The 17024-nt window shown below is 32.0% G+C and overlaps 1 protein-coding gene across 2 annotated transcripts in view; it reads left to right on the top strand.

The window, feature by feature from the left end:
- The window catches only part of LOC129953707 (uncharacterized), a 515388-nt gene that overhangs the window by 378912 nt on the left and 119452 nt on the right, over positions 1-17024 (top strand). For both annotated transcript variants that reach the window (XM_056067080.1, XM_056067079.1), the window contains exons 10-11: positions 5108-5249; positions 5327-5411. In XM_056067080.1, coding sequence (XP_055923055.1) covers positions 5108-5249; positions 5327-5411 — 227 coding nt within the window. The remainder of the gene's footprint in view (positions 1-5107; positions 5250-5326; positions 5412-17024) is intronic.

Here is a 17024-nt window from a genome sequence, read left to right on the forward strand (position 1 = left end):
AATGTTTGGTGATTGGACGGGTTTTTCCAAGTTTTTTTTTCGAGTTGCATTCGCCTTAAGTTTTGGGTCGTTATCCTGATAATAAGTAAAGTTGTATTCTAGACCCATTTGTGCAGCACTATTATTTAAATTGTTCTTTAGGATATCGATGTAGATCTTGTTATCCATAATACCTTCATTTGTGTGCCGTTTCCCAACTCCAGCTGCTGAAAAACAACCCCAAACCATCACCGACCCACCACCATGTTTAACGGTTCCCCGATTTTTTTTTTTGCGGAAGGTATTCAGTATTGGGCTTACGCCAAACCATTTGTCTGCCATGTATATTGAACTTTGACTCATCTGTGAAAATGTCCGTTCTCCAGAAGTCAAAGTCTTTTGCTTGGTATTATTCGGCGAATTTAAGCCATTTAAGTCCGTTGGCATGACTAATAAATGTCCCGAACACAATTCCGCAACGTTTCAGTACAAAATTGTTCTTCCATGGATTGTCGAAGAGTCTGTGCCAATTTTGGTGTGCACTTATCTTTCGATTTTTATTTATTTCACGCACAATTATCCTCTTGTCTTGCATGTTGAAAATACGTCTTGTCGTATTGCGAGGCAAGTTTTCAATCCTTTACAAACTGGTTTACAATACTTTAAATAGTTGATTTAGCTCGATTAACTAAAGATGAAATCTGCTTATAAGATTTACCTTCTTGGTGGTATTTTACGATGAGTTCTCGAAGTTCTTTAGAGGTTTCACTTGTTTTTCTCCATTGTTGTTAAATTGTCCAAAACGCTTTTACAAATTTTAAATAACTTCAGAATACTTTAAATAATAGCACATGAGTTCAAAAAACACATTGGATTGAAAATGCAAGGGAAATTAAGGCTGCTTGGTTTCTTAAAAGGAATACTTAGTACGAATAAGAAATTGATCTAGTTTTAATGTAGTTTTTATCATTTTATCATTTAATTAGTAAATGATTTTTAACACTGCATGTGGTACTAATATTATACATCAATCCATTTATGATGTGGAGAACATTCAAAGTAAGGAGTAAGAATATGAAATTGATACTTACTTACTTATTTACTTTCTTAAGGTGGCGCTACAATCCTGTGTGAACTAGGGCCTCACCCAACAAACTTCTCCATCTAGCTCGGTCCCTAGCTAGATGTCTGTAATGTAGGTGCGGATTCGAAGACTTTCCGGGCCGGAGCATTGGTTTCCATGCGCTCTACGTGACCCAGCCATCTTAGTCGTTGGACTTTTACCCTTCTGGCTAAGTCTACGTCACTGTACAGCCCGTACAGCTTGTCGTTCTATCTTCGCCTCCACTCCCCTTCGATGCATACGGGACCGTAGATCACACGAAGAATTTTTCTCTCGAAGCGACCCAAGGTGCTTTCATCCGCTTTTGTCATGGTCCATGCTTCTGCACCGTATAGCAGGACGGGGATGATAAGGGTCTTATATAGCAACACTTTGGTCCCTCGAGAGAGGACTTTACCACTCAATTGCTTTCTTAGTCCAAAGAAACAGCGGTTAACAAGAGTTATTCTTCGTTTGATCTCAGCGCTGGTGTTGTTTTCTGCGTTTACAGCGGAGCTTAGGTAGACGAAGTCCTTGACTACCTCAAAGTTACGTCTGTTGATTGTGACGTTTTGATGAAATTGATACACTGTATATAATACATACAGTGTATTATATAATTGATACACTGTATATAATACATTTATGTTTTGCAAAATGCCTACAAAATTGTCTGATATTTGTTAATAACTGATAAACTGTGCACTATAAACAATTTCCTATTTACTTCCAGAAAAATGTAGTTTCCAGAAAATGTTCAATATTGCAAGTCAATAGATTGAGTCATGAGTTCGGCCAATTAACAAAATGCAGTATTAACAGAAACGCATTTGAAATTTTTAGGAGTACCAAATCAGGGGTAGTTTTGTTACAACTTTAATACTTAAATTCTTTACCAGGTCATAATATTTCGAGGCAACATTTTTGAGGTCCTAGGAAAACACTTGCAAAACAAAAAGAAATGTTTTTCAGAATATCAAAGTTCCGTCATTCTTCTGAATTCACTTTCTTCTTATTTTTTTATTTTATTTTTTAGTTTATTTTTTGTTTAAAAATTCACTTTCATGAGAAAATTCGTTCACATCAAATAAGATTTGAATGTAGATTTTTGAAGTATTTAATCAATTTTATGAATGCGTATTTTGAAGAAAATAGTGTTTAATAAATTAATTTGATAATTTTTAATGATAAAAATCGAAACTCAAACTTTTATGTAACTGTAAGGCAATGTATAGTCATTAGTTTTTAAACTTAAAACTTGCAATGAAAGACTACAAGACACTTAAAAGATTGTATTTTACTGTAAAATATCATTAACATAACTTCTTGTGAGTTGAAATAGATGAAGAGGGTCTTTTCGATGTTGATTTGGTCTTACAGTTAATGACATACTATTTCCTATGATAATTCCTTTCCGTATCAAGAGTGAAAACTCTCTTCTTCAGGGTTTAATCTTAATGTAATACATTTTGATTTGACTGTATTGCTGTATTCTTTTCTGATTTGTAAAATATTGAATCTTGAAAAAGACATTTCAAAGTATCAAAAACTTGAAAGTTATTACTCCAGGAAACCCATTAGATCTTAATTTAAAACCATAAAAACACTTACAGCTTACAAAATAAAATTTGGAATGTTTGTTTTAAAATGTGTACAAAAATTCCTCATAGATTTCTGAAATACTATACAAATTTTATTAAATTTAAAAGAAGATCGTTGAAGGGACACTCTAATGTCTCGATTAAATATCGTCTGTTCAAAGATAAAACTCCAAAAGAACAGTAAAAATTGTAAAATCGTAATATCTGCTAGAAATTTAAAAAGGTATCGATAAATATACCTAATTTCAATATTAATGAAATTCGACTTTAAGCGTAAAATTCATGAGACTGTCTTCCATTACATTTCAGTTGACAATATAACTTATTTGCAAAATATTTCAAACACGCATTTATTAAAGAAACAATAAACAATCTAAAAAATTAAGATCAAGTTTATCAAATATCAACAAAAAGCAAAGCAAATAAGTCTTAAAATAAGGCCAAAATGAATTATTTTCATTTATGCATACAAACCATGTCTTAAGATAAGTCTCTTTTTTTATTTACTTTTTAAATCATCTTTATTTGGCTTTGTCTCAAGTCATCATAAATCATTTGTATGATTTCTTTAATGCCCCTTATCAGACACTCTTCACATAAAAACACTAAATTACAGTTTAAATTAGATGATTTTTTTGTAAACAGAAAATAATTAAAATAAAATAAAGATGAACAATTATCTCAAGTCTCATAATAAATTAGATGTAGTGCTCGGTATTTGAATGCAAACAAACATATTCCTAAGATATTAGAATACATGTTGTTTTTATATGTTAATATACACCGAACATATTGTTAAGCACTTTTATTGAGGGCATACGAGTCGGAAAGTTTATGTACAAATTTGTTGTTTTTTTTAAAGAACTTAAAAAGATAAATTTCACATGACTAGATTCTCGTTTGAATATTTCATACATTTCCTTACATTCGAAATTTAGTGAAATTGAAACAGAAGGGTTTTTCAAAAGAGAGAAAGTTGTTAAAATTAATTTGTTTAAAATAGACAATATGAAGGAATGTTCTACAATTGTAATTAATTATGATTTTCAATTTTTAAAATACTTAGTGGAAGATGAAAGGTGATAACATATTTTGTATATAAGTTTTATTTTGCTTTTAAGTGAACTTTATGTGTAGTATTTTACCAGGTATCGAACAATTAACCAGTAAATATAGTGGCCTTATTTTTCATAAAGAGATTTGGATTAAATTATTCGATTCCTTCAAACGCGACAATATTCTTACTTAAATATACTCTACCACTTTTCTTTTAAGTTCATACATTCTTGAAAATTCATATCGATGTTTATGGAAAGACCCAACGCCATTTTAGTTTTGATTTAATGCTAATCTTAAGTTCTTTTCGTGAGCGTTGACTTTTAGGAGGAATTTAAAAATGCTCATAGTTGAAAATCTGGTCATTTAATGTGTGCTTCTCAAATAAGTCTTAGTAATTCGACATAAAACTATGCATACACTTAGTGCAAAAAGTTTCCCTACAGCAGCATAATTTTAGTGTTTTTTTTTTTTTGAAAAAAGTACTAGAAATAAATGAAAAAAACCTTCACCTTTTTACCAAATTTAAACAAATTGTGATTGTGATTTTCAAAAACCCGTTTTTAATATATTGTTATAATATATATTTTATCTCGAATCAACAAAAAGAAAGCTACTGTACGGAGACTTTTTAGACTATGTGTAGGTCATCTAGAATCATCCTGCCATAGCACACATCCAAGAGTTGAGAAAAAAGTTCTTATGTAGAATAGGGAATCCGTTAGTACTTAAAGTAAAAATTATAATTTTAAACACAGGCAATTAATATTTGTTTTGGCCAGACAAGGTCGCTTAGTGTCAAGATATGAGTTTTTAAACCTAGACATATAAAAAATTAAGTTGAACAAGCCAAATATTCTTGAAAAAAAATATATAATTGGGTTTAAAAGCATGGAGGCATGTAAGAAGTATTTAGTACAGGTATGAACTTCTTTTGTTTTTAATTGATAGCTTCTTGATAGAATTCGATAACCATGGTTTTAGATTTATTGCTAGAACATAATATGTTCTATTTTCTATACCATTTTAAAAATCAAGTTTAACGTAAAAACCGATTGAATTCATAATAATTTAGATATTTCAAAAATATACGACTATTGCTAAATATGTAAAATAGGAAGGTACGATGTCGATGGCTTAAAAAACGTGAATTTAACAATTGCAGAAATATATCGAATCCCATCAAATCAGATTTTTTCAGCATTTCCTTTCTATTTATTTTTAATTTAATTCTTAAGTCTTAGTTTTTAAGTATTAAATTTAGGCACTACATTTTCCATAGAATACAAATTTTAAAACATACTTAATATTTTTAATATTAACTCAATCATAAATAATCTTATATTTTGTATCTATTTATTTTTAAAAGACAACAAGCTTCTCAACATGATCGAGTTGGTGTTCCAATATCAAGACGAGGATACAATTGGGTACCACAGCCACCACCGCCTGAAGATAGTCCTGATGTTTCTGTAGCCCGGCTGCCGTGTGGTGAAAGATCTGATAAAATAGTAAAATTTTCTTTTAATTTATTTGATTTAGTAGAATTTTGTTGATATATTTTGTGTTTTTTAAATTTTTTTTTCAGCAAATTAATACAACACTAAGACCAATACCAAATAAAAAGAACAGCTCACCAAAACAATATGTACATGAAAAACCAAGAGATGTTGGTAAGTACCTGTTTGATGTTATTTTTGAGTATTTTAAGAAATTTTAATGAAAAAGTTCATGACATGAGTTAAAGTTTTAAATATAAGCCATTAATGTCCATATGAATAGGACGATTCAATGCAAATCTTTGGCTTTCAATATAGTAGAATATAGTAAAACAGAAATGTTTTTGAATTCAATTGTTTATCTATTTAATTTTGAGAAACTCAATATTTTCTTGATTCATGCCTAACTAAGGCATTGCTGGAGCACTAATCTTCACATTTCAAAAGGAATATTTTTAAGATCAATGAAAAATCAGATAGACTTTTCTGTCTTTAAAGACAAATATTTGTTCCTGGCAACCACATCACCGTTTTCGGACGGGTTTTGATGGCCTCAATTCAAATAAGACTCCAAAATCTCTCTTTTCGGTATTTTTAAAATTTGAGGAATATATGTATATTAAAATAGAAGTTCGGATTTCAAATCAGCACTAAAAATTAACGCAAAACGTATTTTTCAAGAACCATGAAATTTCAAGTTTCTAATCAGAGTGAAATGAAGATTCATGAATCATAACTAATAAACATTTCCATTCTACTTCGCACATAAATGTATGTTCTGGAGACATCGTTTCTCTTTGTCTTAAAACCTTTTAAAAAGGAGTTTTTTTTAAAAACCCGATTTAATTGAAAATTTTTGAGGCTTGATTTGAGTTCAGGACAACTAATCCTTAAAAAATGTGATATTTGTTGCTGCGCTAGAAAATAAAAACGTTATTTTGCCAATCAGTGTAATTTTTGAATTCATAATTTTCATATGTGACAACATTTGTTTGTTTAATTTTTAAAAATTATGTCTTCTTTGACATGACTGTTTTGAATGATAGGAAAATGAAGGCAACAATCTAGTTTATAATTTAATATTAATTTCTGTGAAATGAATTGTTAGAACAGCATTCTTTTATATGCGTAGGCAAGTGCATTGATGGATGGTTATGTACACTGTGGCGTATGCGTAACAAACGATTAATTACTTTAAATTTTTGAATTCTTTAATTTTAGATTTTGTTTGCATTTATTGAATTCATATAAATTCCAATGAAACAACGAAGTATACTATTTTAAAACTTGGAGCTTAGAAATAGTTGCGAAACAGAATTGGTTTTATAATTCAAATACAGAGTGGGACGTGGTTACTTTCTTATGTGAAAAATAGCTTGTTCGAAATCACGTTATCTAAGGTTTTCAAGCAAGAGCGCGCATTTGCCGTGCAGGCTTACTTTTCATTCAGCAGTTCGATCATTGCAATTCAGCGTGCTTTCAGAAACCATTTCAATATCGCACCTGCAGGTCGTGTGCCCGATCAGAATCGATTTATTTGTGGGTGTACACGTTCAGGGAAACCGGTAATGTGCAGAAGAAACATAATGGACCTTCCAGAACCGACAGGACGCCAGAATATATCGGAGGATAAGGGCGGCGATTTTGAAATCCCCTGAGCGATCAGCACACAATTCGGCTGCTTTAGGGATTTCTAGTCGCACAGTAAGACGAATTCTTCAAGAGGAACTTAATTTTCACCCATACAAATTGTCAGTGGTGCAACAACTTAATCCACGCGATTATGTTGTGCGAAAAAATTCATGTGAAGCCTTCATCGAAAACCTGCATCAGAACGTCCTTGTTTCCTTTAGTGACGAGGCACATTTCCATATTTCAGGATATGAGAACAAACAAAACATACGATATTGGAGCCCCAATAACCCGAATCTTCATAAGTCAACACTTCCCCGAACGGCTAACCTCTCTTAGATGTGATCTTCAGTGGCCATCACAATCTTAAGATTTAGCCCCATGTGATTTTTTCCTATTAAGTTAACTTATATCGTTGGTATACACTGATCTTCCAAAGACCCTTCGTCATCTCAAAAATAATATTCGTGCTGCTATCGCCGACATAAGCACAGATATGCTGGAAAAAGTGGAAAACAATTTTAAATTCCGACTATCTCAGTGCATTTATGAGAACGTTGGCCACCTTCGAAATGTGGTTTTTAAACCCAAATAAAATAAAACTGCAAATGTACTTAGGTTAGGTTAGGTTATAGTGCCTGTCCAAGATGGAAATGGACACACTTAGGCCAGTCCAATGGCCCATTGTGATACCACATGAATCCTGAGGCTTCCTCCTAAGCTCAATGGAACCAGTTAGAGTCCCTTACGAAACGTGAGAGGCTGATTATACTGATATGATTTAGATCGTTTAGATCGTTAAAGAAGAATTCTCCTAGGTAATTCTTGCGTTTTCGAGCTAGAGCAGGGCATGTGCAGAGAAGATGAAGAACCGTTTCTTCCTCTTCCTCGTCCATACAGCTTCTGCAAAAGTCATTTGAGAATACGCCTAGTCTCGTGGCGTGCTTTCCTATTAGACAGTGTCCGGTTATGACACCTATTATCGAGCTTATATGCGATCTGCTTAGAGAGAGCAAGCACCTTGAACGTTTTAAATCCAGTGTTGGCCAGATGTTTTTTGTGGCTTGACACGTGTTGATGTTGGTCCACCTGGTGCCTGCCCTCCTCGCAGCGTCTTGCATTAGTAGCAGTTTACAAGTAGCGATTGGTATGCCAGTACTTGCCAAACGTCGTAGGATGGGCTGCACTGTACCGTTCCTGGCAAGTTCATCTGCCTTACAGTTACCTGGAATGTCTCTATGGCCCGGCACCCAGCAAAGGTGAATATTAAACTGCTGCGCCATCTCCATTAGAGATGATCGACAGTTATGGACTGTTTTAGAGTTTGTAGAAACAGAGTCCAGGGATTTGATAGCGGCCTGGCTGTCGGAAAAAATACGGATATCAGATGTTGATATCACGTTTTCTTTGAGCCAAGATAAAACTTCCATAATCGCCAAAAGTTCCGCCTGGAACACGCTACAATGATTGGGAAGGCGGAATGAGAGACTTAATTTCAGTCGTTCAGAGTACACACCACCACCAACCCCTTCTTTGGTTTTTGAGCCATCTGTGTAAAAGTGGATTGACTCATCCTCTAAGAATGTCCTATCCTCCCAAAAAGATCTGGTAGGTATAGAAATCTGGAAATTCCTGTCGAATTTTAGTTGGGGGATGGTGTAGTCTGTGTGCTTTGGAATTGATTCTAAGTACCTTAGAATTACGGAGTGGGCAAATGTACTTACTTAAACAGAATTAAATTAAATTACTATTTCCAATACTTTTTGTGTTATGATTTTTTTAAATAAGGAAGTAACCACGCCCCACAGTGTTTGTTTAATTTCATAGCTATAACATGATTTATATTTGTACTTGTTAAATGTTTAAATAACTAGATACTTAATATTGCAGAAGGTTAATCATTTAGCAATATTTTCGCAAATGGTTAGATTTTTGGAAATACTTACTTTATTTTTCAATGTTATTATTTATTTATTTATTATTATTTATTATTATCACGCTTTTCCATGGACTTATATACTTTTAATCTATTTATGCATACACTTTAGTTTATAAATGTTCAAAACCTCATGTCGCCATTTTCGCAAGTAAAAATTAATAATCATGAGTACAATCATCAAATCATTAGTAATCATAAGTAAAACCTTGGTTTCTTAGGCAATATCTACAAACAAATTTAACTTTTAAAATACTTTGACTAACTGCTCAAAGTTAATATGGTTCATTAAAAAACTCATCCGGAAAAGTACTTTCCAAAAATGTAATTCATTACAATATTTTGACTTTAAGCAAAATTAAATATTTCTTTGATTTGAGAAGTATGTATAAAAAAATTCTCTTTTTTTTGAAAGATACAATCAAAATAAAATACTTTTTCCGAAAACTTATTACAGTGAATATTTTCTGGTACAAATTCTTGGTACATAGTTTTTCGAAGCATTACCTTATGCTTCCCAATTCCATGTCTTTAATGTTATTCAGAATTTTTGATTTACTTTGTTTTTCGGGGAATTTCAAATCAAAACGTTTCATACTAACCACACAGATTTTCTTTAACAATATATCTTCAATTCTACCACGTGTGGGTTCTGTATTAAATGTTATCAAAAATTTTGAACAAATTATTCTTTAAGAGTTGAAATTTTGGTAAAAAATAATTTTAATACTGCTTATTTACGATTTTATTCTTGTTCATAAAGTAGAATTATATTTTGTTTAATACATATGCTTCATGTTTAATATTTCTAATAGTTTTATATTTCCGAATTAACCTTTTCAAAAATTAAATATGACTTAAAATTGTTGACAAATTTTGGATTTACGCACTATGGATCCTTATTTGGAAGCCTAATAAAATTGTTCTGTTTTTTTTTTATTTAAAAAATAGCCTTTTTGGGTATTCTTTTCAGAAATACTACAAAATAAATCGAGATTACAGAAACAGGATTTTATTATACAATCAGTTACTGCTTATTTATTAATATTTGCTTATTTAAATTGTTTGAAGTGCTTTATTTACAAATTTCGTTTTCGCATTGACATCACTTGTTTTAACGGTCAGATAATTGTTATTAACAAAGGAGTATAATAAAGATACTTCGTACTTCCTCAGAGAATGTATTTTTCAAGATATATTCTAAAGTTCAAGACAATCAATTGCAAATTGTCTGATTTATGAGTCCGCCAACTGGAAAAATGAAGCATTAAGATAAATAGGTTTAAAATTTAGTTGTAGGAAATCAAGAGTAATTTTGCAATACCTTCAATACTAAAATTAAAATAATCAAAGGTTTTTATTTACCATGATTTTTTGGGACACCAATTTTAAAGAAAAAAACATACATTTTTCGAATATTCTAAGTGCTTAAAATCTATCAAAGGCAAATTTTACTAAAAAATTGTTACTTCTGCTGTCAACACATTTGATTACTTTGCGAAACTGTAAAACTTCTAGAAAAGGTTTAAGCTTTTTGATGAACATCCTGTTGCACTTTTTTGTCTGTTCTATCTTCTGATTTTGATTTATATTGAAGTTAATTGCACAAACGAAGTTTGACTTTTGAACATAAAAGTATTAGCTGTTAGAAAAATACACTTTTTTTTCTCAGTAAAAATTCTTTTCATGCTGATTTCCGATCGATCAGGATATAATTTTCATTTCTAATCAAAGAGAAACACCGTCAAACATCGATTCAAAAATTTTTCCGAATCGATTTCAATGATAGCTATAACTGGCCTCTTAACATTTACTATGGTTTTAAATTCAGTGTTTCTAGAAAACCTTAAAAAACGTAAAGTAAATCTAAATTATGATTGGGAAGACTTTATTTTGGGAAAGGTTGCTAAATCTTTAGTTTGTGTGGAATATCTGCTTGAAGTTCTTAGTCATTTAGGATATATCGATGCATCAATGTTGTGTTCGAGTTTTGTTACATTATCTTGCAATTGCCATTATTTGAGTTTCAATGGCCTCTGAAACTAAAAAGCTTGAATGGTCACCATATAATTTTGAAAAGACGGCTGTAATTTAGTCTTTTTCTTAAACTTACAATACCTATCTTAATGAAATCAAGAATACTACAAATGACTTTTAATATCAAATTCGGTGACCTTAACGTGTGCCAACCGTATGTCCTTTCAAACTGCGCAGTGCATATCCCCTTAAAGATAAAATCCTATTTACTTATGCAGAATTCAACTTGAAAAGTGTCAAATTTAACAACAAAAGTTCAAGCAATTTCGACCCAAATCCTTTGCCCACATTCAGTTAGTTGGTTGTACATTTTTGTGGGGGTATGTATCTATTCCCTTTCGATCTGAAATATGAGTACGTTTTAAGTTTGACATTTTGTGCCTTGGATTTTTACAAAATTACGAACAAAAAAATAAAACTAAGCACACTTAAAAAACAAATCGTATGGAAAACCTTTAAAGAGAATTGTAATATGACCTGACAAAGCCATTGCTGGAAAAAAAAGGAAACCCATTCAATTCCACCCTTCCTACGTCTCTCCAAGGCTTAGGTATTAGTACAACTGCCACTTAACACCACGTATGGGGCAATCGTATAAAACTATACATCCCCCAAAAACAACCCCCAGACAAGACATATGTAAGTTATATTGTTTCTTAAAGACAACACAAAAGAAACGAAATTAAGGGCAAGAGAAAAAAAAATCGAAAGTAAAAGACGCATATAGAAGTCTTAAGACAACAAAATGAAGACGAAAAAAAAACAAGAACCAAAATCATGAAACACACTTTAGTGTTTTGTTTTTTGTTCTCCTTCTTCGTTTTTAAGAGTCATACCAAACATACATACATAAGTAATGGAAAAGGTCTTATGCAAGCTTAAGGATATCCACTTACTAATGCCTGACTAATAAAACGGAAGAAAAAATAAATAAACAAGCAAATATACATATCCTAACCCTGCAACCATTTCCCTTAGGGGAAAAGTAAGTTTTGTTTTTTTGGGGAAACATTTTTTTCTTTTTGTTGTTTGGGATGAATTTTTCAAAAGGTAGATGTTTCTTATTAAAAGCTTTATTTGATGTTTCCTTCCCTTAACACTTGGAAATTCGCCAAAAATAACACTTAGAGCTTCTGGCAATGTTCGTCATTTATTTGGATATTCTTGGTCTGGCTTAACCGACTACAATTTCATTTTGACACTAAAAATTGACAGATAATCAATTGGTTTGAAATTAAAACATTGTAAACAGACCCTAAGATTTGTATTTCCTTACATGTGACTAGATTCTTAGTTTTTTCATTAGGTGACGCTTTGAATCTGTCAATGTCAAATGTCGCATATTGCTACTTCAGTGACAGTAAGTGTCAAAATCAAATGTAAAATTTTAAGATCTCAATATTGTAATTTTGAAATTAATCAGCTTCAATTGGACAAAAAGTTAGATATAACAAAAAGTGTAATACAATTTTAAAACATTGCGAATACACCCGTTCAATCTTAATTATAAAATAAGCTGACTTTGTGCTTATGACAAAAGTGACAAAATCATTACAGTGACATTAACTGTCAAAATTAATCTCCAAATTTTAGATTAGATTCTTAGTTTTTTCATAAGGTGACGCTGTAAATCTGTAAATGTCAAATATGGAAAATTGCTAGTTCAGTGACAGTAACTGTCAAAATCAAATGTTAAATTTATGATCTCAATAATATTGGTGATAATTTTGAAATTTATCAGTTTCAATTGAACAAAACTCTACTATAAGATACAAATTTAAAACATTGTGAATAAACCCTTTGAATCTTAATTATTAAATAAGCTGACTTTTTGCTTATGTCAAAAGTGACAAAATCATTACATTGACATTAACTGTCAAAATCAAAGCCAAAATTGCAAAGAGACAATAATGGAGGTGATAATTTTGACATTAATTAGGTACAAGTCGAAAATAAGTGTGACGTATAACAAAAGATTTGTGATAGATGTAATACAAATTCAGAATAGTGTAAACAATCCCTTAGTTGACTCAGTGAATATCAAATGTCAAAAATTACTTCATTAACAATTACTGTCAGGATCAGAGATTCAAATTAACAAGGAAACAATAAAATTAACATTTTGAGACTTATAAAACAATTAGAGAGAGATTGTTTATTAAAGCATTCCCGTTGTGCAAAAATAAAGACAATTAAGCAAAAAACGATTTTTATATGATTTCGGCCAAACTGTCAACATTTCTTATCGTTCTTAAATTGAAAGTTCTAAATATCTCTGAATAGATTTTTTTGAAATGCATAAAAGGTGATATGGCTTTGCATTGGGTGCCATTCGCAACTTTAATAAAATTAGTTTTTATTAAATAACTTGGCCACTTTTAACTCAGAACTGAACATGATTAAAATATAATCTGTCAAAAATGTTTTTTCTAGAACTTTCATTATGACACATTCTTAAATATAAATTAAATAGTTAGATCTTTAAACATTTAAGATATAATTTTCATTTTTATTTTTGCAGAAACTTAAATAGTTCAGTTATAGTAGTTTAAAATAGGCTATGGACCACCTACTGCCACGTCTACTTTACTGTTATTAAAGTTCCATTATAAATGATTGCATGGAAAACATATTTACTCTTGTTTCACTTTCTTAACTCCTGCCAACTCCTGATGAAATTCTCATTTTTCTTTGTGGCTTCTTTCTAAATTCTAACATTTTTACATCTTCGAAATTCTTTTCATTTTTTTTCTTAATGTTTATTTATTGTTTGTATTCATTTTATTCTTCATGTTTGCTTGTTCATCTTTATTTTGCTTTTTATCCCTTAGAGAAAAGATTTCGGATTGAATTGCTTTACCTATACCTCTAGTTCCTTAGCCTCTGTTTAACTTGAAGTTTTAGTTCTATAACTCCGTGCTCTGTCCTCCTTCCTTACCACCTCCTCCCCCCCTCCCAAAGTATAAATGGGTGACTGACTGTCAAATATTTTTACTCTGCCAATCCCTTGCTCAATGCTCATCCCTTTTTTTTAACTCACACATAACGCTTGACAGGATAAGTATTCATAAAACCACTGAGTTTACGCTTATTTTACCCAAAGCAATCTTGGGTTATCCTGTCTTGCATAAGACTGAATCAACCAACCAACCTTCTTATACTACTACTACCCTCTCTTGGTTCCTTATCAAACCTTCCAAACCCCCACCCTTATAAACCAATGCGAATAATAACAGTTTTGTATATTATCCTTCTTATTGGCACACTCATGTTGTGTACAAGTTAAAAAAAAAATCCAACTCTCTTTTGAGTGTTTGTCGAAATGTTCGTCAACGACGACGTTGCTGTTTCCATCTTCGTCCTCGTAGTCGTCATCGACATCGAACGTCGAAGTCCTTTTTCGTCCTGTCTTCACTTTTAAACATGGATTTTCTTTATGTTACTGTTTGGAGGCATAAATTTCCAAATCGATGGAGATGAAATAATTTTTCTTCATTCATTCGTTTGCTTTTTGTTTGTTTTTTTCTTTTTTCTCTTCTCCTTTTTTACTACTTTACTTCCATTTCTTTCGTAAATGCCTTGAAAGAGGGTTATCCTTAAACCTTGGTAAGGCTTAGGGAATTATTTGAAAGGCTGCTCGGTTCGATTGATAGTGATAAAAATTGCTGTTGCATACAGTTTAAGTTTGTATTTCTTCTTTTTTTTTCTTACAGACTATTCACATTTTTTGTTCAGATATGAGGTTGGTTTAAGGGGGTTATTATATTTTAGAAAGGGTTAAAGTTTCTAAAGGGGATGTTTTTTTAAGAAAAAAAATAGTATGTTGTTGGCATCAATAACTCGACCATAAATTGTAAATTTAAAGTTATTTTATTTTGTTTATTCGAAGAAAAAGAAAAACTTTGCGCAGATTAGGGGAATAATGGGGAAGTTTATTTTTGTTGGGGAAGATTTGTTTTTTAAGTAAATGTGTTGGGAGAATATTAAAAATGTTTGTGCTTAAAATTTCAAAACACGTACCTTTTTAATCTCAAATTCAATGAATATATTTATTGGAAGGTACCAGGTGCTCCCTGTTCTTTAAACCACTGTTTCTTTTTTTACATATATTATTTATAAGGGAGTATCACCTAATCCCGGTGTATTTTTGCATGCAAAATGTATGTACGTCTAATCCATTAAACTGTTTCCCTGAGGACAGTACCCTCTCAGCTTTTCATATTTGTTTCTAGATTTATAACCACGTCCTTTGGACATAGAGTTTTATTGAAAACTATGGGAAGCTCATCTAATTCAGAATTTTGTCAACTTTGTCCCATATCAAATATCAACCGATGCTTCAAAATCTCAATGCTATCCCCTTTTGCCAATGCGTAACCCACTTCCATTGTAGGATTCCATGAACAGCACTTGCATCTATAAAACTTATCAGCTTTCAATACCTTTTATAGAATGATCCGATATTTGACTTGGTCAAAAAAGTGTTAAGTCATTAAAACAGAATCCATAAAAGAGCTTTTAAAACATTAACTTTGCTCAAACACCACCGCAATGTCTCGTGTCGTTCGTTACCGACATTTTTTAAAATTATTGTTCTTCCGACTGGCTAGCCTTCCTCCGTTTAAACAACTTTGCCGTAGTAGGGGAACTTCTATAAAAATGTTCATCAGGTCTATTCCGGACATACTGGCAAGTTACTTCTTTTTCAGCCGCACATCAAGAATGTGGCTCTGTTCTTCCTTGTATTTATGGCTGAAACACAAATACGCTTCAGCTTCGTCTGCGTTACGATGGACCTGCTTCGAGGTTGCTTTGATTGACATTTCTAAAATGACACTTTTGTCATTAGCAGCTGTTTTTTCTCAAAATTTTGTTTTGATTTTTCGTGTAGTAAAATGTATGAATTTTTAAATAGAAAATATTGAATTTATAGCAGAAGTAGCTCACACAGCCTATCGTGGAAATGTACTTCATGAAGCAAGAAAAAGAGCGGACTGAGAGAGGTTGGTGAGTCCGGGTGCTCAGTCTACGGAGTTCTTCAATCTATGAGGAATTCTTCGAAACTCATTTTCTGTTCTACAAAAATAAAAGCTTCATTGTGATAGCATACATTGAATTCCTATGGCTTAAACGTCAGACCAAGCCAAAGCTGAAGCGTGTTTGTGTTTCAGCCATTAGATATTTAAAACTTCAAGACCAAAATCATTGTTATCTCCTCTTATATGTTAAATGAGGTGGTGCCGCAGTTTATAGAAAGCAAAGGCAAAGGCAATCGTTGTGGCGTGTTCTAGGCAGAAATTCTAGCCATCAAAGAAGACCTCTCAGAGAAAACGTGAGATCGACTACCGACTATACTCATCTTCTCAGAAAGTCGAGCTGCCATAAAATCCTTTCACTCTTTCTTTAAAAACTTACTAACAGCCCGAAACTGCCGGACATTCCTAGTGGAAATGTCGAAGCAGTTCAAAAATTCACCTTATTTGGTTACCGGGTCATAGAGACATTCCAAGAAATGTCAAAGCAAACGAACTTGTAAAAATTGGAACAACTTTACCTTGAATTGGCAAAAAATCTTGCTACTTGTAGATATCATTAAGAAAGCAAATCGCAGCTGATGAGGCAACTAAACTAGTTTGGCCAATGCTTGGTGCTAAAAGCTCTAAGCAATTCATTTTCATTAATAGATTGCACTTTAGCTTTGTTATAAGAGTCCTTAAAAGACACACACTCAATGGGAAGGCAGGATTTTCATCTTGAAGCTCCTCTTAATGATTTTCGCAGAAACTACATAGATGAAGAAGAAGAGGAGACAGTTTCTCACCTTCTATGTTCTGTACATGTCCTGAACTGTCACAAAGACGAGAAATCCACCTTAAAGACTTTTACTAGAATGATCCTAATGATCTAAGAAAATTTGGGCATCTATTATCTCAAACGCTTCATAGCTAACTCTACCCGTTTCAACGAGGAATTTAGATCTTAAAATTCTTGCGGCATCATAATGGACTAAATAGTGTTCTAAGTATGTTGGTTTTCCCTTCAACAACCACCATAACCTAACTTAACATAAAATTAGGAATAAAAGGTACTAACAATTTTTCTACGGGACCCGAATAAGAATCACTCTTGAAGGACTTTTCCATTCCTTGTAAGAGGCAGGCAACGTTAAAAAAACAATGTGA

This window comes from Eupeodes corollae, chromosome 1 (genome assembly GCF_945859685.1).
Source record: "Eupeodes corollae chromosome 1, idEupCoro1.1, whole genome shotgun sequence".
Lineage (NCBI taxonomy): Eukaryota > Metazoa > Arthropoda > Insecta > Diptera > Syrphidae > Eupeodes > Eupeodes corollae.